General features: G+C 39.9%; 1 protein-coding gene across 1 annotated transcript in view; it reads right to left on the bottom strand.

Annotated features, from left to right (window-relative positions):
- LOC124802795 (zinc finger MYND domain-containing protein 10) overlaps positions 1-27045 on the bottom strand; it is a 97622-nt gene that overhangs the window by 42725 nt on the left and 27852 nt on the right. The window contains exon 4 of the mRNA XM_047263797.1: positions 20906-21180. Within this exon, the coding sequence (XP_047119753.1) occupies positions 20906-21180 (275 nt within the window). The remainder of the gene's footprint in view (positions 1-20905; positions 21181-27045) is intronic.

Here is a 27045-nt window from a genome sequence, read left to right as displayed (position 1 = left end):
ATTGTATTTTCATATGTTATATGTCAGTGATCACAAATGCTGTCTTTAAGACTATTTTCGAATATAGCCTGCTGTGGACAGCAGTCCTTTTGAAGAGGGAGGAAGGATGATGGTGATCCCTGTTCTCAGTCACCGAAAGGGGGAGCATTGGCAGTGATTCATCTCTTCATCATCGGGGTGGACGCCTTACGGGTGGAGGTGTGCTGTACTCAATGCAGGAAGATGTGGTGGTGTCGAGTCACCAGTGGGCATTAAGGTTGGTGTGGAACATATGGGAAATGCAAAATGAAGTAAGGAGGCTTGAGGAAGTGTTCAAAGAGCTTAGGCAAGGGAATGCTGAAGTCAGTTGCAGGGGAGTATTAGAAATTGCATGAGGCTTATAAGATGCAGGTAGAACGGATGGATGAAGCGGTGCCATGGGTAAGACGGAAACGAGGATGGCTGAATGCAGGGGGGACAGTTTTTGGAACCGCAGATGAAAGCAATATAAAAGAACTGAACAATACAGTGGAAGCAGTGAGGCAACTCACAGAGGAGAGTAGGGCAACACAAGCTTGGCATGCAACTCAGATAGGGACATTGGAACGGGAAGTCCTGAATAACACACGGTTGCTCCGCGCATTAGCAGGATAGGGAGAGGAATACGATAAGGCATTGGAAGACTTAATAAATCATAACCTACGAACCCTACAGGGACATCTTGAAGTACTACATAGCAGGGTGGTGTTAACCACACTTTTGCAAGGAGTAGCTGACAGTGCAAGGCGCAGAAGGAACTACCGTCTGGGTTGTATTTAATAATGGAGCCCAGTGAGCAAAATTTGCTGTTTTTCTACCATGTGGCAACAGTAAGGGTAACAACCAATGCCGCACGAGTGTGTATTTTGGTCCATTTCCCGGTTATGGGGAAGATGCAAGGTTTCAGTGTTAACACGATCCACCCATATCCAGTGAAGTGGGGAGCGTTGAGCAAGTTTGTGGAAGTGAAAACTAAAGAGGTATGACTGATCTCGGCAACTAGAAACCAGTATGCTGAGATGGCAAGGGAGGAATTATGAAGCTGCCATAGACGGAAGGTAAGGGAATGTCCAGCCAGGGTGGTAAGGACCAATCCGGACACAGGCATGGTGCAGTTATTTTTAGCCAGGGGGAAAGGAATAGACTGTCCAAGGGACATTGTGGAGCCAAAATTGAGCTTGCAACGGGTCGGGATGCATTGGATCTTCTCCACCTACAAGAATTCGGTAGTAGTAGCAAGTTGTTTTGAGTGGGGAGTATCTGTAGAAGCAAAATATACAGAGCTCAAGGGGGGCAGAATTTTAATCAATGGAACTAAGTGTAACATAATAGGACCAACCTTCCATCTGCCAGCGTCAATTTCAGGAGCTGTACAACTGAATATCACGCAGCCACAGTTGTACTGGCCAGAAGCCACTTTAAGAGTTTCTGCCAAGGCAGAATCTGACCTTGGTAAATCACACTCTGGAGCCAGGTCTATTGAGATCCGTAAACAAGTTGATTTTAGAGGAAGAAGGGCGCATATCAGCCAAACAGCTTGTGCAACATGTCGCTTAGTATAGGGAAAGGAAACGGCAAACAATGATTATTTTGAGCACCTCTGTGCCAAGTGTCATTGCAGCCTTAACTTTGTTTTGTGTTGTTTTCTTTCTGATCACTTGGAGAGCTAATTCCAAGAGGGAACCAAGGGTAGTCCAAGTCCCAGTGGAATGGATGCCGAGGGCGTGAGACGAGTAGGTAAGGGGTTGATTGAGCAGTGGTCGTCTAATAAGGAATTTTTACGTTTTGTTTTATGTCTTGGTTTTAAGGGGCACTAGACTACATTTAAGTTTCCTAATAGTAAGGAAATATGTCATAGGTGCTGACCAAAACAAGTTAAGAGCTACTTAAGGGTTGACCCGGGGACCGGGTCTTTCTGAAGAGGAGAATATTGTATCAGCAGCACCGTGTAGGATAGGGAAAGTTAGTTTGTGCAATATTCTGAGCACAAGTTACAGACAGGTGCGGGCCGGGTTGCAGTGAGTTATGCATACCAATAGTTTTACGCATACCAATAGTTGCAAAGTAAAATAGAGGCCACAGGACTGTCAAATTGCTGAAAGAGTATATGTAGCAGTTTTGCATGTTGCAAATCACAGGCAGAAGGGGCCCACTGGCCGCGGACGCTTGTTGCCGCTGCGATCTTAGCCAGGCTGGCGAGAAGCACCCAGCTGGCCGCTTGCAGTTCACACCAAGCGGTGCAGAGTCGGCAGGGTCGCAGACAGTTGAGGCAACTGCCAGCATCCTGATGACGCCGCATCTCTGCTGCTGTACAAGGCCGACACACAGCGGTGCGTGCATGGGTCACTGAGGCAGCCATTCCGTGCCAAGCCGTTTTGCAGACAGCGAAGTGGTGTCCTCAGCATTGTGGGACCCAGTGACGAAGATCAAGAGGAATGGGGCCCACTGTTGTTGGAAACAATAAATCACTTGGAAAGCTCGGACGAGTCTTAATACAGTGCCTTCTACCTCTTCCTGCTACATTTGGTGTTGCTGTTACATTCGGTGGCAGAATTTGCCACTACCATGTGAATATCTTCAGTGAGTACTTGTGGGTGGCAGGACGTGCACCACTAGAACCCCAGTCAGTCATCGTGGCACCTGGCGTAGAAATGCCATTTACATCACTGTGTTGTGGCACGTCACTTGGGAAAGCATATTGCTGGATGTAAGAGGTCTTTGTTTTGCCAAGACAGCTGGGGACAGTTTCGTGACCCATACATGTGCCTGGCACAAGAAGATTGTCAGTGTCATAATTGTGCAAAAATCGGCACCTAGAAGGGTTCCATAATGTCAGTGATCACAAATGCTGTCTTTAAGACTAGATTCGCAACCACAGTTTCTTTTGTGGCTCCCCCATCGGAGATTTAAGTCCTCCTCGGACATGGGTTTGTGTGTTGTCCATAGTGTAAGTTAGTTTACGTCAGATTAAGCAGTGTGTCCCACCCTCCCCCCCCCCCCCCCCCCCCCCATGAACCATGGACGTTGCCATTGGTGGGGAGGCTTGCGTGCCTCAGCGATACAGATGGCTCTACCGTAGGTGCAACCACAACGGAGGGGTATCTGTTGAGAGGCCAGACAAACGTGTGGTTCCTGAAGAGGGGCAGCAGCCTTTTCAGTAGTTGTAGGGGCAACAGTCTGGATGATTGACTGATCTGGTCATGTAACACTAACCGAAACAGCCTTGAGGTGCTGGTACTGCGAACGGCTGAAAGCAAGTGGAAACTGCAGCCGTAATTTTTCCCGAGGGCATGTAGCTTTACTGTGTGGTTAAATGATGATGGCGTCCTCTTGGGTAAAATTTTCCGGAAGCAAAATAGCCCTCAATTCAGATCTCTGGGCGGGGACTACTCAGGAGGACGTCATTATCAGGAGAAAGAAAACTGGCGTTCTATGGATCGGAGCGTGGAATGTCAGATCCCTTAATCGGGCAGATAGGTTAGAAAATTTAAAAAGGGAAATGGATAGGTTAAAGTTAGATATAGTGGGAATTAGTGAAGTTCGGTGGCAGGAGGAACAAGACATTTGGTCAGATGAATACAGGGTTAAAAATACAAAGTCAAATAGGGGTAATGCAGGAGTAGGTTTAATAATGAATAAAAAAATAGGAGTGCGGGTAAGCTACTACAAACAGTATAGTGAACGCATTATTGTGGCCAAGATAGACACGAAGCCCACGCCTACTACAGTAGTACAAGTTTATATGCCAACTAGCTCTGCAGATGATGAAGAAATTGATGAAATGTATGATGAGATAAAAGAAATTATTCAGGTAGTGAAGGGAAATGAAAATTTGATATGTCATGGGTGACTGGAATTCGAGAGTAGGAAAAGGGAGAGAAGGAAACATAGTAGGCGAATATGGATTGGCGGTAAGAAATGAAAGAGGAAGCCGTCTGGAAGAATTTTGCACAGAGCATAACTTAATCATAGCTAACACTTGTTTCAAGAATCATAAAAGAAGGTTGTATATATGGAAGAATCCTGGAGATACTAAAAGGTATCAGATAGATTATATAGTGGTAAGACAAAGATTTAGGAACCATGTTTTAAATTGTAAGACATTTCCAGGGGCAGATGTGGACTCTGACCACAATCTATTGGTTATGAACTGTAGATTAAAACTGAAGAACCTGCAAAAAGGTGGGAATTTAAGGAGATGGGACCTGGATAAACGGACTAAACCAGAGGTTGTACAGAGTTATAGGGAGAACATAATGGAACAATTGACAGGAATGGGGGAAAGAAATACAGTAGAAGAACAATGGGTAGTCCTGATGGATGAAATAGTGAATGCAGCAGAGATCAAGTAGGTTAAAAGATGAGGGCTAGTGGAAATCCTTGGGTAACAGAAGAAATATTGAATTTAATTGATGAAAGAAGAAAATATAAAAATGCAGTAAATGAAGCAGGCAAAAAGGAATACAAATGTTTCAAAAATGAGATCGACAGGAAGTGCAAAATGGCTAAGCAGGGATGGCTAGAGAACAAATGTAAGGATGTAGAGGCTTATCTCACGAGGGGTAAGATAGATACTGCCTACAGGAAAATTAAACAGACCTTTGGAGAAAAGAGAACCACTTGTATGAATATCCAGAGCTCAGATAGAAACACAGTTCTAAGCAAAGAAGGGAAAGCAGAAAGGTGGAAGGAGTATATAGAGGGTCTATACAAGGGCAATGTACTTGAGGAGAATGTTATGGAAATGGAAGAGGATATAGATGAAGATGAAATGGGAGATACGATACTGCATGAAGAGTTTGACAGAGCACTGAAAGACCTGAGTCGAAACAAGACCCCGGGAGTAGACAACATTCCATTGGAACTACTGACGGCCTTGGGAGAGCAAGTCAGGACAAAACTCTACCATCTGGCGAGCAAGATGTACGAGACAGGCGAAATACCCTCAGACTTCAAGAAGAATATAATAATTCCAATCCCAAAGAAAGCAGGTGTTGACAGATGTGAAAATTACCGGACTATCAGTTTAATAAGTCACAGCTGCAAAATACTAACGCGAATTCTGTACAGACGAATGGAAAAACTGGTAGAAGCCGACCTCGGGGAAGATCAGTTTGGATTCCGTAGAAATGTTGGAACACGTGAGGCAATACTGACCTTACGTCTTATCTTAGAAGGAAGATTAAGGAAAGGCAAACCTATGTTTCTAGCATTTGTAGACTAAGAGAAAGCTTTTGACAATGTTGATTGGAATACTCTCTTTCAAATTCTAAAGGTGGCAGGGGTAAAACACAGGGAGCGAAAGGCTATTTACAATTTGTACACAAACCAGATGGCAGTTATAAGAGTCGAGGGGCGTGAAAGGGAAGCAGTGGTAGGGAAGGGAGTGAGACAGGGTTGTAGCCTCTCCCCGATGTTATTCAATCTGTATATTGAGCAAGCAGTAAAGGAAACAAAAGAAAAATTCAGAGTAGGTATTAAAATCTAAGGAGAAGAAATAAAAACTTTGAGGTTCACTGATGACATAGTAATTCTGTCAGAGACAGCAAAGGACTTGGAAGAGCAGTTGAACAGAATGGACAGTGTCTTCAAAGGAGGATATAAGATGAACATCAACAAAAGCAAAATGAGGATCATGGAATGTAGTCGAATTAAGTCGGGTGATGCTGAGGGAATTAGATTAGGAATTGAGACACTTAAAGTAGTAAAGGAGGTTTGCTATTTGGGGAGCAAAATAACTGATGATGGTCGAAGTAGAGAGGATATAAAATGTAGACTGGCAATGGCAAGGAAAGCATTTCTGAAGAAGAGGAATTTGTTAACATCGAGTATAGATTTAAATGTCAGGAAGTCGTTTCTGAAAGTATTTGTATGAAGTGTAGCCATATATGGAAGTGAAACTGGTGCTACAGAAGAATGCTGAAGATTAGATGGGTAGATCATGTAACTAATGAGGAGGTATTGAATAGAATTGGGGAGAAGAGGAGTTTGTGGCACAACATGACAAGGAGAAGGGACCGGTTGGTAGGACATGTTCTGAGGCATCAAGGGATCACAAATTTAGCATTGGAGGGCAGTGTGGAGGGTAAAAATCGTAGAGGGACGAAGAGATGAATACACTAAGCAGATTCAGAAGGACATAGGTTGGAACAAGTACTGTGAGATGAAGAAGCTTGCACAGGGTAGGGTAGCATGGAGAGCTGCATCAAACCAGTCTCAGGACTGAAGACCACAACAACAACAAGAAGTAGTGTGTAGGCTTAGGGACCGAAGAACTCAGCAGTTTGGTCCCATAAGACCTTATCACAAATTTCCACAGTTTCTTTACCAAGCATCGGAATTTTGGAGTTGTTAGCAGCTGTAAGCCAATAGTTGGCTAAAGTAAGCCTGTCCTGATCCACAAGCAATACAGTAACAGCTGATCCTGAGTCCACGAGAACTTGAAACACGAGTTCCTGTGATGTACAATAGTCCTGGTTTGTGGAAAATGCCTGGAAAGCAGCGAAAAGTACATATTTCATCTATGCTTACATTGCCTACGCTGGGTGTGAAGGCCGATTCCTTGGCTGATCGACTTTACTTTACTTTACTATATCTTTGTCATTTACCAGCCATGGCTGGACAGACTGTTGGTTGTTTGGTTGTGGTCAACAGTGAAAGTATTGGAATCTTCCAGTGAGCTACATATTTTTCTTCTATGAACATTGGTAAATAGGCACTTCTCAGAGCAGCCAATTGCAGCTAAATTCGCTCAGTACTGTCGTTTGGGTAACTGCAAGGTGAGGTGTACTCTCTTACTTCCTGTTCAAAACACAAATGATACCGACACCAAATTTTTGGCAGCTTGTTGACACTTCCGTGCAGTCCCCGTTGGTCATTGAGCTGAATGAGTTACTCTTATTAGTCACTAGAGGGCACCCATTCTTGCTGGTGTGTGTATATCTGCTCTGCTAATGGAAACTGCTGCACACTAGTAGCGTTGGTTCAAAATGACTGTGACACTGTTAACAGTTTGAGGTACCACACCTACAGCGTCATTTTCCAAGATGCTGTGTGCATCAGATGCAGGCAACTGAGAAGACATTCCTTACTGTTATTTGAAATCAGAGCACTTTCAATTGTGAAAGGGAGTTGATTGAACCAGACATGGTGCAGTTCTTGAAATTAAGCATCTTTAAATAATGATTGAAGGTGACCAATAAACCCGCTATTTTAGATTTGTATGTGTCGGCCCCCAGATTGTGTACATGTCAAAGCTTGTGGCCCTTGAGGTGCTGATATTTGCACACAGTGGAGGAGATACCAATAATGTCTCAAAATAGTAGGAGAGTCTGAGTGTCCCATGTGCTGGTGGTAAGTAGAAATTGTAAACTGTCGTCACATATGTCATATGCAGCATGTGAAATTTCTAGCGTTTTGAACTACAGGCATGGCTGTTGTAGTATATACTGTTTGAAGATGTGTTGTAGACAATTTGATGCAGCCAACTGGTGGAATGTTTGTGGGAGACAGTAAACCCATTATTTCTGGTGAATGTCCATCTGCCACATGGCTAGGAAATTGAAGGGTGATGAATTCACTCACTGACTGTTCAGGTGAAATGGTACTTGTTGTAATCAGCATTGCAGATTCAGACTTGATGAATTTCTCATTACCTGCATCTTTTGCAGGATCATTATCAACAATAAAAACACTATGTGGTGCCTCAACAATCTATTGTCTGAGCCAGCTCTTGCATCAGCAGAGCAGAGCAGAGCAGAGCTCCGATATGGCACTATCTTTGACTGGCAGTTCCCTCTGAACAGTAGTTTGTGTACGTGCTCTCCAGTGTGTCACATCAGCAATAAAGTATACGTTATCTGCACTTGCTGCTTACATTATTCTGCTTTGAGTATACCTATCTGGATTCTCTTCATATTGATGACTCCACAACGAACGTCAGCACCTACTACAGGTTGTTCAGCATACTTCATCTCATTACCTGCACACCAACAATGGAGCCATCATCCATAATCAGCGAGAACAATCTACATTTTCTGTGGAACGTGAAAGTGTCACGTATGCTGAGTTGTTGATAACAACAATGACCCTTGTGTGTATGAGCAATGAGTAGTGTCTGCCAAACTCCTGGGTTGTTTTTGGTGATGAGTGCAATAGTTTTTACAACCAAGAAGACATTATTCATAAGCCTGTCACAGACATATGGGCCCACATGCTGCCAAGGTTTTGAGTATGCTGCAGATGTTTCACTGGGAAGCCCTTACACATCCTCCTTATAGTCTCAATCTCCCATGCGATTTCCATAATTTTTTGAGCCCTGAACAAAAAACTTGTGGCTATCGATTTGCTTCAGACAATGAGGTGCATATCTGGGTACAACCATGGTTCCATAGGGAATCATGAAAATTTTTCCCTGAAAGCAGCGACTGTCTTGTCTCACTATGAGATAGATGTATTAATACTTATGGCAATTACTTTTGAAATAATTAACAGTTAACTTACTTTTCCCATCTGTCTCTTTTCCGTTTGACTGCCCTTTATGTGTGAAGATGGTATACAAGAGCCTGCACAGCTTTATATGGCAGAATTTATGGGAACACTGTCTACAGTAAAAACGGTATGAAGCTGATGACGGTGAAATATTGCAATTCACTAGTGTGCACTGGCAAAAGCAGTAATCACGTGGATGCGAACTTGGTTGGTAAATAAAGAGCCATAGAACAAACAATATCATGAACTATTCATGTCCTGTGCTTCTCTTTACTTATCAATTAATTGTGTCATCAAACAGCCCCCCTCCTCCCCTTGGTAGAGCAGAGATTCAGGTATAAACGGATATTTGTATTGTATGACTCTACCAGCCCAGTTTCAAACTGGAGTTGGTTCTGTCAACATCTGTAAAGCATTCAAGTGTAGCAGAAGCTGTTCCGGTGGGGTGGAACTGTGTCTGTGCCTGTACTGTTGAGTGTAGGCATCAGGCTACAGTTGGAATGGCGGTCCATTGTAGGATCTCCCAGCAGCAAGCAGGCAAGGTTAATCTGTCCCAAAGACACAATAGTGGGTCTACCATTTAACAGTACTTTCAAAGTGTGTCCCAAGATGTTGTAAGGGGCAGTATAGGGTATCTGTCACAGTGCCCTGACAATGTCCATATGTAACATAACATGTGAACACATATAAAGATCTTTAAGGACAAAAATATTTGTGTGCATATGCCAAGTTGCCAGTGACAGTTGAAACTGAGAGATATGAAGCTCACATAGAGAACACACGTGTTGTTGCTTGAAGTCCGATGGCAGTTGGAAGGGTTAACCATAAACAAATTCCAATGCAGAATCTCCAGTATCAGGTTTAATGGCAGTCCACAGTCCCACTAAAATTAGAGATAGATGTAGAGTGGACATCCAACAAGTTTCAAGAGCATGTCAAGGAAGATTTCAGAGTGTGATGCTACCTTTCAACCATCTCATTGCTGTCTGAATGATAACTGGTAGTGTGGTGGTAGTTGAAAGCATAGGGATTGGTAAGCTCATGGAACAAAACTGGCTCAGATTCTCGTCCTTGATCAACAGTGATGCTGGTGGGGCATCCAAAGCAGGAAATCCGGTTAGTAAAAAAAGTTTGTGCCACTGTTTCAGCAGAAATGTCTGTAATGGTTACAGCTTCTGCCCAGCTACTATATTGGTCAATTGCTGTGAAAATGTACTTACAAACCCTTCGCTGTAGGAGAGGTCCCACCAAGTCAATGTGTATGTCAGCAAAGTGTTGTGTTGGTTCACTAATGACTTAGACAGATGGTGACCCGCCTTTTGGCACACTGAGCAAGTTCGTACCCATGAGCAACAGTCGTACTCAGCGCATGACCATACGTATCTGTCAATGATCACATGAACTGTACAGTTACCTCCAGAATGTGTAAGTCCATGAATAGATCCAAAACTTGTCTCCAAAACAGGGCAGGTACTTGAGGGTGAGGCTGGATTTTTGAAACATTGCACCATAACAGTGTTCAAGATCCATCCACAGGCATGCGATTGAGCCTCAGTCCAATGTGTTGAGTGCTGAGAAGTTGCCATAACTGGGCCTCTATTGTGCAGTACTACAGTTTTATTAATGCTAATATGTCTTTGGCTTATTGCTGTTGTCATAGTGGATGCTGTAACAGTACCTGATGCTTTCTTAATAAAATAATTAATTACCCCAGATATACAAATTACCGTATTTACTCGAGTCTAAGCCGCACTCGAATCTAAGCCGCACCTGAAAAATGAGACTCGAAATCGAAACAAAGTTGGTCTATCGTAATATGAGACACAATTTAGGTCGAATGAATGACGATACAGCTACAGTAGTTTGGTTCGAGTCGTAAGCTAAGCAATTAAGGTTTACCAGGTAGCCATTGCTATGCGTCAGGCGCTCCATCCGTATTTATACGGGTACCCTTCCTTTTTCACGTGCTTCGTCTGGTTTGAATTGATTGCTTGTTTTTCTTTGATCTGATAAGCGCCGTTTTCTTTGTTATAGGTGTTTACGTCAGTCTAAGCTGAAAATGCATTACTGTACTGTGTCATGAATTGATTGTCGAATTCTGATAGGATGCGTTTACGGCCTTTCGCCCCTCGCGGCATGGCTTTCTTTTGTGCGCGCTACCGCCGCTTACAATTTTTTTTTTTAAAAAAAAAAAAAAAAAAAAAAAAAGAGAGGATTCGTCTCATTAGCGAAACAATGGCAAGAGACTGCGGTTTGTTGTTACTTACACTACTGCTTTCTTTGATAACGATCAACAAGAACCAAATAATAGACTGCGTATGATAGATGATGTCCGTTCAGCGAAAATTTTTCTCCGTTTGAAAATCTTTGCAGGCGCCTCTTTAGTTCATTACATACTGCACGGAAATCAGAGTCATCTTAGATTTAAAAATCTAGTCAATTGCCGTGCTTCATTTCTGACTGTATCACTATTAGGCATAAGAATAATGCGAATATAAACATGACATGATATGTATATTCTTCCGCGTTTGCTGTTGTCTCACTCAAGTTTCGTAGTTTATTAGGCAGATAGGATTTAAATGAGATAGCAGCAAACACGAAACAATACATGGCAAAATGCTTATATTCGCATTATTCTTAGGGTGAAGAAAATACTGCATGTGATTTACAATTCATAAAAGTTCCTATTAGCAACCATCTCTTCTCACAGGTAGGAAAAAATTCAGAACGTAGAGTTGGCCATATTGACAAACATCCCAAACAGTCTTGCCAGTCGGATTTTCGTAGTACATTGAAATGCTGCTGCATTCGAAGATGTACAATATGGAATTTGTATTTACTTCGTTGGATAATGTACCAAAATGCAGTGGTCGAAACTCGGGGCGGAGGAAAAAAGCTCGTCTTCCACCTTTTTTTTAAATTTATTTACTGACGCAGAGGTTTTGGTACAAAGCATGCCTGTGTACAGCTACATATATTCGACGGCATCAGTTAGTTGTGGCGACACCCACCAACATTTTTCAGAACTTCCGCTTGCTTTGCTCCCGATTCTAAGCCGCAGGCGGTTTTTTGGATTACAAAAACCGGAAAAAAAGTGCGGCTTAGATTCGCGTAAATACGGTATACCAAATAACTTTAGGTGTTGATAAAGTTCAATATTAACAGTTATTCAACTCTTTCACAAGTTAAAAAGTAGGCTCGTGCTCTATGTATTCACTGTTGTTAATAAGATATAAAATAGCTTGCGTCCCCACATAGCGGTCAGAAAACTCCTTATGAAATTTAAAATATCCAGTAACATTGCATGTTTCAAAGTGCAAAAATGTTCCGTATTGAGATCAAAACTAATCATGGTAAATGCAAGTCCATCATGCTCTCAATAATATAATTCTGGGTGTTGACTGCTGCTAAAAATAATCAGAGTCCCCCACAAAGCAATATGAGTTAAAAGTCCAACTTCTTACAAGGTTACTCTTCAAGTCTGAATTGGCTCAACACATGAAAATCACAAATTCTTCAGGACCACACATAAAATAATTCTAAGTGTCGACCACTGAAATTTTCAGAGTCTCCACTGAATCAATGTGCAAAATAATTCTAAGTATTGCAACTGCAGTCCCAAAAATTTGTAAGTTCATAAACACATGCGACTAAGTCACTGCCCAGAGTAGCTATTCTGCACATTCAACTGTATCTGATCTACTGTAGAAGAGGCAAGATGGTTGCTGCCTTTCCCCTACTCCTGGAAATTCCAAGAATTTGTGTCCCTTAATGTGCCAGAAAAACTGGAAATCTGAATTACATCTTTTTACACAACAATCCAATCTTAAAGCTAGATAAATCATTAAAAGCATGTTGACAACCTGATAAAAATGACATATTACACTCAATAATTTTTAAGTAGTTCACACACCAATCTGAGTGATTACACAGTTCAATGGCAGCGATCAATTTTAAGGGTTTCCTCACTGTGTCTTGAATAATTACAGTACACACATGTATTGCATGTCTATCTTGCAGAAAATTACCTGCTCTAGCCACTGCTGCAATCTAAATGTAATGACATTTAAATTACATGGACAATCCAGATTAGATTATTAAAATAAGAGATTACACATATATCCTAAAAGTTCTATGTGAAGCATGTGTTCATTTGCCAACAGATACTGCCATGCTCATCATGTATCTGTATTGGTTCTTTAAGTAAGCTGATTTTAATTAGGTGCCTAATTAAACTGCCTCTCAGTACTTAATTAAGAATGTAATTAAGCATGTAGACATCTCATTTGATGCATATCTACAAGCACATTATTATGAAGAGCCAGTTGCTATTAAATATTTAGTGATAATCATCATCAGTTATCTGCCATATTAGCAGGTCCTTTGCCTCTCCATTTTCTGTGCTCCATTGCTTCCTTCTTAAGGCTGCTGTATGTTGTACCGCCCATCTGTCATCCAGTATCTGGAATCTCTTCCTTCCTCGCTTCCTTTTCCCTTCTACATAACCTTCTAAAACTGTTTTTATCAGGCCATCATTCTTTCTTAATATATGCCCAATCCAATTTCTTTTTCTTCTCTTTATTACATCTAGTAACTGTCTTTTCTCTCCCACTCTTCTCAGTACCTCTTCATTTTTTACTCTGTCCATCCAACTTATTCTTTCCATCCTCCGCCATGTCCAGATCTCAAAAGCCTCCAGCCTTTCTCTGTCTTTCTTCCTCATAGTCCATGTTTCAGCGCCATATAGAAGAACACTCCATACAAGACATTTTATGAGTCTCTTCCTGAGTTCTCTGTCCAGACCGCTGCAGAAAATTCTCATTTTCTTATAAAACACCTCTTTTGCCATTGATATCCTTGTTTTAATTTTTGTGGTGCACTTCCAGTCGGTGTCTATCCTGCTTCCTAGATACTTAAAATTTTGCACCTGTTCTAGTATTTCTCCACTCAGCATAATTTTTATTTCCTTATTCCCTCCTAGTGCCAATACTTTTGTTTTATTTGTGTTAATTTTCATTCCATATTTTTTTCCGTTACTTTAAATGGTGTCCACCAAATCCTGTAATTCTTTTTCCCCTGTGGCTAGAAGGACCATGTCATCAGCAAACCTCAAACATGCTACTCTTCTTCCTCCAATTTCTACACCTTTGTCATCTAATGAGCATTGGTCAATCCGAGTAGAGGTTGAAAAGAGCGGGTGATAGACAGCATCCTTGTCTTACTCCTTTTCCTAGTCTGATCCAGTTTGTACTTTCTCCTCTCACTTTAATTGAAACTTTTTGATTAAGATATAATGAGTTTACAAGTCTTCGAGTTTTCCCGTCCACTCTCTTTTCCCTCATTATAGTTGCCAGCTTGTCCCAAAACCACATTGTCAAATGCCTTTTCTAGATTGATAAAGCACATATATATCTTCCTTTTTCAATAAACCTTTCTCTCAAGATTCGTAGGAGCTCTATTGCATCTCTGGTGCCCGTATTCCGTCTAAAGCAAACTGCTCCTCGCCAAGATTCTCCTCCATTACTTTTTCAAGTCTTTTTATTATTCTTAACATCACTTTGGCTGCATGCGAAATGAGGGTGATTGTCCTGTGCTCGCTGCATTACTTGGTGCCTTGTTTTTTCGGTAATGGAATCATTACTGTTGTCAGAAAGTCCTCAGGCCATTCACCACTGTCATATGTTTTCTTACATAACCTCTATATTTCTCTTATTCCATCTTGGTTCAAGCATTTTAATATTTCTCCCGGTATCATATCTGTACCTACCGCTTTGCCATTTTTCGTTGCAGCTATGGCAGACTTTACTTCTCCCATTATGATGGTTGGTCCTTTCTCATCATCACATACACTGTTGTGTGATTCAAGTTCCAGAGTTTCTGGTTTGCTATTTGTGTCATATAGCTCTTTTAGATATTCTTCCCATCTCTGGAGGACATCATCATGATCTTTGTACACTACCTCTTCGCCTTTACTCAAAATTTCCATAGTAGCGCTTCCTGCTCTGTTTTGTTCCCATGTCATAGTCTTTACTCTGTTGCATAGTAAGTCGTATCTTCCCTTCTGTTTTTCTTTGCAGTTCATTGTTTAACCTTCCTGCATCTTTCTTGCATCTTCAGTGCTCTTGTTTTTCAATTTTCTTCTCTCCTCCATCTTGGAAATAATTTCTTGTGTGACCCATAGTTTTTTTTTTTTTTTTTTTTCGCTTTCACATATCCTATATTTTGCTGTCCTGCTTTAATGATTCATTCTTTCAGCATATTCCAGTACTCGTTGGCATTATCAGGTGGTTCTGTGTCTCGTAATGTGTTTAGAAACTCCCGAGACAGCATTTCTGTAATTTGTTCTTTGTTGGATCTTATCTTCTCTAGATCCCACTTCTTCACCATGGTTCTCGTAATGTGTTTAGAAACTCCCGAGACAGCATTTCTGTAATTTGTTCTTTTTTGGATCTTATCTTCTCTAGATCCCACTTCTTCACCATGGTTCTCGTAATGTGTTTAGAAACTCCCGAGACAGCATTTCTGTAATTTGTTCTTTGTTGGATCTTATCTTCTCTAGATCCATCTTCTTCTTCAGCATGATCACCGTCTTCAGATTTTTCATTCTTATTTCTATTTCTGTCGTAAGTAAGTTGTGGTCACTATTAATATCTGCACCTGGTAATGTGTGCACCTTCTTGATTCCATTCCTGTATCTTTCTTCTACCAGTATAAAATCTATTTGGTTTCTGTATTTATCCCCTGGTGATTTCCAAGTGTAGAGCCTCCTCTTGTGGTTCTTGAACCATGTATTTGCCGCTATCAGCTGCCTTTCCCTGCAGAAGTCAATTAGCCATTCACCGCTATCATTTCTCTTTCCAAGACCATGATTGCCTATTATGTTTCCCTCTTTCCCTTTTCCCATAATGGCATTCCAGTCTCCCATTACTATTTTGCAGCATTTTTTATTTTCATCCATTATTCTCTCAATTACATTGTACGTTTCCTCTACAATTTGGTCATCATATTCTGAAGTTGGGATATACACCTGGACAATCAGTAAATCTTTTTGTGCTCCTTTCAGCCTTACACCAATAACCTGGTCATTTGCATAGTCTACATATTCCACACATTTAGCCAATTCCTTTGTCATAATCATTCCTACTCCATTCATTCCTTTTACTTCTCCTCCTAGGTAGTACAACACATATTCATCTGACTACAACTCTCCATGTCCATTCCATCTTACCTCAGAAACTCCTGTGAGGTCCATATGCTTCTTTTCCATCTCTCTTTTAAGGTTTTCTAGTTTTCCTGCTTGTAACAGAGTTCTAACATTCCATGTACCAATTCTCATTTTGATTTTTTGCCTCCTTTCAAGTTGTCCCCCCCAGAGATCCAAATGGGGGACTATTTTACCTCCGGACACTGATTTAACATGAGAGGAAGCCATTGTTGTGCATAAAATGGAGACGGCATTATGCAGGGAAGATAATCTGCGGTGGTATTCCGTTGGCTTCCGCAGTTCTGGAGGCCGCCCCTAACATGGTATACAGACGCCTTTTGCAGCCGCCCACTCCAGGTCAGACGCTGCATGAGAAGTATAGGTTGGAAAATGAAAGACCCCTAGCCTTCAAAACCTAATAGCATCAAGGTTGGAAGAGAACAAGAGCTGTCCGGGGGTGGCCAGATAGGAAAGATAAAAGTGAAGAGCCTGGCATAAGTAAGTGGAAGCCCGGTGGTCGCCAGCCACGTAATCACTAGGTGTGACTCCCTGAGAAAGATAATCTGTTACAGATACCTTATCAGCTCTATAGCCAATTACATGTATCACTTGCACAGTCGATCTGTATACCAGCTGAATAGTCTCCCTCTGCACTAGAGGTTCATGCATCATACTTTTCTGTAATATGATTTACACCACAAGTCCGCATACATATACAAAGCTTTGTGCATGCTGCCAGAGCAGATGCGACAAAGTCTGGGCCCTTGCATATTTTGACAGGTCTGCATGCACTCAGTGCCTCATGGGGACTACCATGCACCCAGTGAAGTGTCACTGCCACACTAGCTGGCACCTGTACTATGGTATGCATAAACCAACTGCCATGCACAACTAAAACCAATCACCTCTAAGCTCTCTACTGTATGTCATGTTACAATCGCCTATGCTATTGCCAGCAGTTTGTAGGTTATGTCTGCAGATACAGCACTGATTCGAGAGAAATAATTTGCCACCACATTGCTGCTCCCTTATGTGGCAAATGTCTGTTGTAAATTGGCAGATAAAATCCAGTTGTTAGAACAGCCTTAGGTCAAAAGGATTCAGATGGCGTTGTAAATTCAAATGAAATAGGTTTATGGTCAGTAAACACTGTGAATAGTTATGCGTCCATGTACAAACTAAAGTACTTGATAACCCCATACATGGCTAATATTTTCCTGTTGTAAGCACCCCACTTAATTTGTAAGGATGTCAACTGCTGGGAGAAGAATCTAAGCAGCTGCCACGGATCCTGGATTTGTTGATGAAGCACTGGGTCAATTACTACTTGATTACCATCCACCACAATGGCAAGAGTTGCAGAATGGACAGGGGGCACTGACAGCATGGTGTTACTTAATTTTGCTCTTACTTTGTCATAAGTTGTTGCAACTCTATGGTCCAAGTAAGCGGGCTTCATCCATTTGAATTTGGTCCAGATAGTGTGTTGGTGAAAGTCACTTGTTTGGCTGCAGCATGATGTAGATGGTGCGTATAAAAATTTACCATTTCCAGAAAATGGCATTTTCTGAATGTCCTAGGTATGCTACCTTCCTCTGTTGGAACATGCATTTGCCCTTATTAATCATAAATTGTTACTCCAAAAACTGACTGCAAATAATTTTCATTTCCTAAGGACGTCTTCAAAAATATACACAAACAGAAAGACAGACAGTGTGGCACCTAGCTCACAAACCACTGCCGTGTTTGAACTGTGTTCTTGACACCAAATGGCATATATAAAATTTAAACAGCTTAAAGAGAGCGTTGGCAGCAGTTTTAAGTCCATGAGTTCCACAGGGCATGCCATCTTAAATAAATTAGACTGAATACTCACACCTGCTAAAAATGGTGAAATCTTGGTTATTAGGTGTTGGTCACTACACGGTCTCCCTAATCTGTCTTTCTTTGTTACGAGGTGTATAGGCAATGTCCCAGAACTGTCAGAATAGTGAATTACATCTGTGGGCAATAAATCATCAAATTCTTTCTTGGCTGCAGCATACTTGTCTGGCACTAGTCTGCGAGCTTTGAAGGCATTCAGAGGTTCGGCAGTAGTGTGAATATGATGCCTTGTATTGTGTGTGATGATAGCAATAGGTGGAGTCTGCTCAGTAACAGTTCTGGTGTGAGTCTCATGTAGTTGATGCAAGCTGAAGAAGAGGAAAATATTTAGAGAAACTCCATAATTTTGCTTGGGCAGCTTCAAATTCCTCAGATTTTGCACAAATTTTGGAATGTTATGTATAACTTTGAAATGTTAGTTTTTTCTTCCCTTATTGATGATAATTTTTAAATCAAAGTAATTTACAATCAGGATCCACGATAACATCACTAGATATTATGATGTCTGCTGCGCTATTATTAGTCTTAGTCATAGGAAAGGGGAATTTTGTTAAAATTCAGTAAAGGCGCAGTTGGGCGATGAAGACTATGGCCGTCGGCAGCCAGTAGGCAGGCAGAGTAAACATGGCGTGGAGCTGCAGTGGTGTATTGCACGTACAATGTGTTTGGAGTGCAGCAACAGTGAGGCAGGGAACTGCAGTGTTGTTTTAAGTTATTGAGATGTATGAGGTGAGGCAGTAGGCCAGAGCCGGGAGTGGTGATGTGTAAGTAGCTGACGTATGGGAATTTACCCTTGCCATAGTTTCTGTCTCTCTCTGACACTACACCAGAAGTGAGGAGAAAAGCAGTATAAATAGTCAGGCACTTTTAGCTTGAGGAGTGTGCCAGGTCAGTCGAGAGTCAAGTCAGACCTGTGCTGGTCTATGCTTATAGTGGCCAGTCTGGCAGCAATGTTGTAAATATTCTGAGTAAATATGTACTTTGCTTCTATGTACTTGTTTGGGCTGTATTCCGCTTCCGGGGACACAACACCGGGGTGGGATGGAATGGCAGCCGGGTACTTGGAGATTGCACAGTCTACCTGAAGGAGGGCAGTGACAGCAGTCGGCAGTGGCATCCAGGACGGGCCATGTTTGCTTCCCGCCTGGCGTACTGGGGTCCAGGCGAGGCATGCGCTGTGGGAGGCACGGCAGTACTGTAGACGGCAGAAGGTGTTGCCATCTGGCAAGCACCACTAGCAGCAAGTTGCGGCACCGCATCCAGGAGGGCACAGGTTCGAGTCCGGTCCTGTCCTGGGAGCAGCAGCGACTGAGGGCCACGGGTGACCAGTACAATCACCTTCATTCCATGGTCAGACAGGAGCAGGCAAGACAGGGCGGAGGGTGGTGGGGACAAGGGAATGTAACAGTCTCCAGAATCGTGGGCAGCTACACGGCACGAGACGCGACGCCTCGGCAGGCGGTGACTGGGCAGAGCGTGGCCTTGATGACAGAGCAGCATCATCGGCATACCAGGAGTTGCTGAGCCGGCTGGACTCATGGGACAACACTGCGGGTGGCACGCTGACACTACGCTGCACCCATCGAAGTACTGTAAATTATGTGAATAAAGAAACGCTTCCGTATACTGCTGTATCACTCTGCACTACCCCTTGATGCTATTGAACTTGCTTGGCCTCCTGACGAAATACGGCTTCAGCTGTGCAAACTGGAGTCCTGGGTTTGACCATCGATGGGCCACAACATGTCATTTACTGCAATAAATAGCTGTCACCATTGGTGGCTAACCTATGCTTACAATAAATATTCCAATCTGAACTTGGGGTTTCATTGTTATTCACTTCTAGTTTCAACTATCAGGGCATTATAACCTTCAATAAGCAATACTAACTCTGGGACCTTTCCTTGGTTGCTCTTCCAGTTTACTAATATCATTTTAACCTTTTATGTGTCCAATCTGTGAGGACGAGCATTCTCTAAGAACATTGTGGCTTGTAAAACAATAAACTGGTAGCCAAGATCGCAGGAATTCTTTTTATTCCATGATTACCGGTTTCGGAAAAACTAAAGCCGCCATCATCGGATCTAGGGAGGACAGAATACACTATAAAAGTGGGCTCAGATTCCACTTATATAACATGTATACATATAAATTTATGTTACATACCTTAGGACACATACAGGTTATAACATCAAGGCAAACAATGATGATATTAATAGTTGCCTATAACATGCAGGCTTACAAAATTGTCATAAGTAGCACATAGGCGTCCAAGAGAGATGACATTATAAATGTTAAGTCTCTCCAACACATACAAGCGCAAGCTAGGTACTACCACAACTCCGGCTCTCTTCTTACCCTACAGGCCGCATCGCGAGATGGCGCTAGCAGAAGAGGCACCAATGAATATCACAGCTTGCGTCATAACAGGCTCTGCGTGTGTGGTAACACTACATCATTAGGGCTTGTACATAATTCTTGAGATTACTGTATCACGTAAACATATATGAAACTTATGAAAGCTGCAGACCTACACAATTGCACATCTGCCTGGTCACATATACGACATATCGAAAAGCAAATGCACATTTAATGAGAGCTGCGGAGTTACAAAAATGTACATCTGTCTGGTCCTGTACATAATAAGATACGATCATACATAGATATTTTATGGGATCTGCAGGGTTATACACAGCACATCAGTCTGATGATATATAAAATCTACCGAGAGTATATACAAATTTTAAGAACATTGCAGGGTTATACAGTGCATACCCATCTGGTCATATATAAAAATACCAATAAAACACACCTTGCATATGAGTGCAGATTTTTCCAGTCATATCAAATACACATCTGCATGGTTACATATAAAACATACCGAAAAGAAATGCAAATTTTCTGGGACTGCCAAGTTACACAAATACACATCTGTCTGGTCATATATAAAACCTACAAAAAGTCATATACAAATTTAAGGACACCGCAGGGCTACACAAATGCATACCCGTCTGGTCTTATATTAAAAAATGTACCGATAAATTACACATTTCGTATTAGCCTTGAAATATGAATCACAGATGGGAAAAACTGCACACTCCACGTTCTTTATTTGAAATTAAAAAATTTACATATGCAATTTATAGTTCTCAAGCCTATAAATGATTGTTCCCATGCTATGATATGGTGCGCAGTACATCTGGCTGTGTTACTTACAATAAAAAATAATGTTGTTTTACAGTGTTAGATATTTGACAGTTCATTAATTAATACCGAATCAGCTGACTAGCAATATGTACATTTACGTACCTGTCTAGATTTTCAATTATGTATCGAAGTATGGAAATACATCGTAATCCTATCTCAAATGCTAGTTCTTTCTTTTGTGTTTTTAATTCCTCTGCATTGCTTTTTGTTAGTATTTCTCTGGCAGGTGGGAAAAAATCCTTTACAGTGTTGAGGCACACAATTGAACATATGCAGTAATCAATTAAATCAACGCAGCTGTCTTCTAAAGCCACACAGCTGTCTGTGTGATACAGAATTGTTTCTAATAAGCCAATTATTGAAGCCTCATGGAATAACTGAAATTTAAATATATTATATTTTTCAGTTTTTAGACATCACATTATCAAAATTTGTTACTAAATGTAACTAAAGACTAATAAAAAGTCACCAGCAATATTATTTTTATCAGAGATAATTTAGCTCAAACTTGTTGGGGTGGGGGTGGGTAAATATCCTTTCTGGGCTAAATGTTTAAAATAGGTGAGAAGAAATAAGGCTTGAAATCTGAAACTTACTTAGTAGTAGGAGGGACATGCTTTATCAAAGATTTGTGAATACACAGAAAAAGTACTGAAAGTTAATGACACATACCTGAAGCATTATTATAGAGAATAAAATATGGAAATCACAATATAACTTTTCTGTTTTTTACTGAAAAGTCCAAGACATCTGTCTATTGTAGAATTTTGGAACATCTTTTATACCTGCATGATCAGAAATTTATGGAGACCAAAAATCTCATCTGTAGGAAGAGTTCCAAAACCACTTATACTGGTAACCAGACTGATTCCATGCTCCTTTCCATTCAGATGGCTTTTGACAGACTTTTTTACTACCACTGAATAATAATAATAATAATTTATATAGGAGCACTCACTACACTAAATATACACACTAGGCAGAGATCAGAACCAACCAACACACAGAAGAAACCCACAAAACCAGCATGGCAACACAGGCTACAGATCAGAATAGAAAAACTGAGAAAAGACATTGGACAGCTAACGCAATTTATATGAAATGAAATATCAGACAAAAAACGAAAAAGGTTAGGTAAATTCTCACAAGAAGAAGCGATAGAGCAATTAGATGAAAAGAAGCAGAAATTACAAGCATTGGCCAAACGACTTAGTAGGAAACAAAACCAAACATTCAACTCAAACCAAAAGAAATTTTGCCAGACAATAGATAACACACACATTAAAATAGACAATCCACCAAACATAACAGACATGGAACACTTCTGGAGCAACATATGGTCAAATCCGGTACAACATAACAGACATGCACAGTGGATACAAGCAGAAACAGACACATACAAGATGATACCACAAATGCCTGAAGTGATAATTTTGCAACATGAAGTCGCCGGAGCAATTAATTCTACGCACAATTGGAAAGCCCCTGGAAAAGATAAAATAGCAAATTTCTGGCTAAAGAAGTTCACCTCAACACATTCACATCTAACTAAATTATTTAAAAGTTACATTGAAGACCCATACACAGTCCCTGATACACTTCCACAAGGAATAACTTATCTGAAACCTAAAGATCAAGCAGTCACAGCAAACCCAGCAAAATATCGCCCCATAACATGCCTACCAACAATATACAAAATATTAACTTCAGTCATTACACAGAAATTAATGACACATACAACACAGAACAAAATTATAAATGAAGAACAAAAAGGCTGCTGCAAAGGAGCACGAGGATGTAAAGAGCAACTGATAATAGATACAGAGGTGATATATCCAGCTAAAACTAAAAAAAGGTCGCTACACTACACATACATTGATTACCAAAAAGCTTTTGATGGTGTACCCCACTCATGATTACTACAAATATTGGAAATATACAAAGTAGATCCTAAATTGATACAGTTCCTAAGCATAGTAATGAAAAATTGGAAAACCACACTTAATATCCAAACAAATTCAAATAATATCACATCACAGCCAATACAGATTAAGTGTGGAATATACCAAGGAGACTCATTAAGTCCTTTCTGGTTCTGCCTTGCCCTGAACCCACTATCCAACATGATAAATAATACAAATTATGGATGTAATACTACTGGAACATACCAACACAAAATCACACATTTGCTATACATGGATGATCTAAAACTACTGGCAGCAACAAATCAACAACTCAACCAATTACTAAAGATAACAGCAGTATTCAGCAATGATATAAATATGGATTTTGGAACAGACAAATGTAAGAAAAATAGCATAGTCAAGGGAAAACACATTAAACAAGAAAATCACATATTGGATAACCACAGCGACAGCATAGAAGCGATGGAAAAAACAGATGCCTATAAATATCTAGGATACAGACAAAAAAATTAGAATAGGTAATACAAATATTAAAGAAGAACTAAAAGAAACATATAGACAGAGACTAACAAAAATACTGAAAACAGAATTGACAGCAAGAAACAAGACAAAAGCTATAAATACTTATGCTATACCAATATTGACCTACTCATTTGGAGTAGTGAAATGGAGTAACACAGACCTAGAAGCACTCAATACACTTACACGATCACAATGCCACAAATATAGAATACATCACATACATTCAGCAACAGAAAGATTCACATTAAGCAAAAAGGAAGGAGGAAGGGGATTTATTGACATAAAAAACCTACATTATGGGCAGGTAGACAATTTAAGAAAATTCTTTATAGAATGAGCAGAAACTAGCAAAATACACAAAGCAATCACTCATATAAATACATCGGCTACACCATTGCAATTTCTTAACCACTTCTACAACCCTTTAGATCACGTAACATCAACAGATATGAAGAAAGTAAATTGGAAAAAGAAAACACTACATGGCAAGCACCCATATCATCTAACGCAGCCACACATTGATCAAGACGCATCCAACACATGGCTAAGAAAAGGCAATATATACAGTGAGATGGAAGGATTCATGATTGCAATACAGGATCAAACAATAAACACCAGATATTACAGCAAGTATATTATTAAAGATCCCAATACCACAACAGATAAATGCAGACTTTGCAAACAACAAATAGAAACAGTAGATCACATCACAAGTGGATGTACAATACTAGCAGATACAGAATACACCGGAAGACCTGACAATGTAGCAAAAATAATACATCAACAGCTTGCCGTACAACATAAACTAATAAAACAACACGTTCCCACATACAAGTATGCACCACAAAATGTACTGGAGAATGATGAATACAAACTATACTGGAACAGAACCATTATAACAGATAAAACAACACCACATAACAAACCTGACATCATACTCACCAATAAAAAGAAGAAATTAACACAACTAATCAAAATATGCATACCCAATACAACAAATATACAGAAGATAACAGGAGAAAAAATTGGCTGAGGAAGTCAAGGACATGTGGCATCAAGATAAAGTTGACATTATACCAATTATACTATCAACTACAGGAGTCATACCACACAATATCCACCAGTACATCAACACAATACAGCTACAGCCAAATGTATATATACAACTACAGAAATCTGTAATTATTGATACATGTTCAATTACCCGAAAGTTCCTAAATGCAATGTAACATATACCATACAGTTAAAAGGAAGTCACGCTTGATCAAGGTCCACATCAGTTTCCATTTTTAACCAGACATAACGCCTGAGAAAGGAAAGGTAATAATAATAATAATAATAATAATAATAATAATAAATCTTTATTTAGCTGTAATAACTTTACAGTCTTGGACATTGTCAGTTTTTGTACATTTACAAAAATATCATGCCATACATATAATGAATATATACATGTAGCACATTATGTAAACATTTACCATCATTAATAAGCCTTAGTGGCAAAAAGCTTTATTTGTGACAGTCTTTTTGCTTTTCCAATCTGCAACTCAGCATCTCCGCTATATGGTGAGTAGCAGCTTTCCTTTTCTTAATGCTGTTACATTCCATCCTGGATTTTCCATTGTCTCATTAGTAGACTGAGGTATACAAAACTAGAATTGTTGATAGTGGAGCTCAGAAATATTTGAGTGAGTATAAACAGCTTTCAGTTAACAGTTATTTCAATTTGCCTTTAAAAAGATTTCCATGGAATTGCTTTTACATTATTTGGCAACCTATTATAGAACTGCCTGCCAGCTTCAAAGTTATTAGTACTCTCCGATAATCACATCAGGCTCATGTATTGTAATTATGAATGCCTCTACTCATTACACTCAGTTTATCAATCTCTTTTTACAAACATAATAGTCTTAAGGACATACAATGAATACATAGTCAGTAAGTTGTAATTTTCAAAGTAGTCGGTACAGGACGCATTTATTTACATCATCCATTATCTAACTACTCTCTTTTGAAGCCTGAATGTCCTGTCCATGTACACTGTGGGTGCCCCACCCTAATTTTTTATCTAACATTGCAAATGAATGAATTAATCCATAGGACACTTGTTTAAGGGCAAGAGGATTTATTATATTTGAGAGGTATTTTAGTAAGTAAATATTGCAGCTAACCACTTTACAGATTTAGCTGATATGCAGTTTTCATGTAAGTTGTTCATCAAACACAATGCCTAAAAACTTATGTTTATCGGATTTTTCAGCTTTAGGCTGTGATTCAATATGAGACTGGCTACAATTCAACAAGAGCTTCAGTATAAAAGTCTACTCCTTATTCAGCGCAAACTCCAGACTGAATTATCAACAATATTAGGAAAATGATAGATTGCTACTGACCGTAAAGATGATCTGATGAGTTACAGACAGGCATAACAAAAAGACTATTACACATTATAGCTTTCAGTCAAAGCCTTCTTCAGCAAAGAAAACATGCACACATTTAACAGCTATATTGGCAGCTTTGACCAGAGCTCTGGCCAAAGCTGCCAGTGTAGATGTTAAATGTGTGTGAGGTGCCAATGCTTGTGTAGGCAGGTGTTCCTTGGCTCTTCAGTGTATCATTAGCATAGCTTTAAGTTTTGCAGCTGTGTTATGCCGTTAATATACGCAAGTGACAAAAATGGCCAGATAATACTTCTGTGGGGGACTCCATAGTAAGAGAGCTTTGTGCACTGATTTTACTGTTAGGATTTTATTTTCATTCCTGTAACACAGTTTAGTACACTGTCTACTCCCTTTTGATACACTGGTATCTCAGTAAGTTCAGGAAAGGTCCCATGTCCAATTGGACTGTTTATTAAATGTGTTATTGGTTTCATTAATTAATATTTGAATTCCTTAAGTAATGTAGGTTATATGTCATCCCTCCCACTAGATGTTTTTATTTAGAGTTTTGAGATTATTTTCATTACCTCGCGTTATGTTACACTCCTTAAAATGAATTACTCATTTTACTGAATTTATTTTAGTGTTGGTACAATTTCTTCTTTGTATGCCTTACTAAAATGTTTTATGAAGGCCTCACATACTGTCTATGGCTGCACTTACCAACCACCGTTTTTTGTCTAGTGCTCTATTACTGCATTCGCTTATTTGTTCAGAATGATAGAGTGCTTTTAGGGTCTTCAGGGATTCTCTATACTTTTTTTTATATCTCTAAATAAGGCATACAGGTCTTTCATATTTCCTTTAATTTGTCAATTTCTGGAGGAATTTTAAGATTCTTTGTGTACTCTAATTTCCTTATCTTTTTTTACTATTGGACTTGATTAAAACTACAATTACATATTTCATAGTAATGGCCCCACTTTTTGTTAATATCATCTGATTTGTATATCTTCTGCCAGTCTCTGTGTGCAAGGCCTTACTTAAGTTTATTATGGTCAATTTTTCTTTTATAATTGTGTAAGTCATTATGTGACACTATCTCTATGATCCGAGAGATAATTTTCAATAGTTCTTACCACTGATTCTTCTGTACTTAAATCTGTAACAACATGTTCGATACAAGACTGTGAGGCAGTTGTTATTCTGTATGGTAAAGAATTTATGCAGATATGGTTGTAGCAATGTAACAAACCAGAAAACCTCTGATAATTTACATTATACTTTAAAGAGCCTATGTTCACATCTCCTATAATTATAACAATTTTTTTCTTTGTTGGTAGTTTATCCAAAAGTTCTTCTAAATGGCAGACAAATGAAGAATGATAAAAATGAGTATATGGAATATCAGAGA

The sequence above is a fragment of the Schistocerca piceifrons genome, chromosome 6 (genome assembly GCF_021461385.2).
Source record: "Schistocerca piceifrons isolate TAMUIC-IGC-003096 chromosome 6, iqSchPice1.1, whole genome shotgun sequence".
NCBI classification, from domain to species: domain Eukaryota; kingdom Metazoa; phylum Arthropoda; class Insecta; order Orthoptera; family Acrididae; genus Schistocerca; species Schistocerca piceifrons.
The sequence above is the reverse complement of the archived record's forward strand: the minus strand, read 5'-3'. Positions and strand labels throughout refer to the sequence as shown.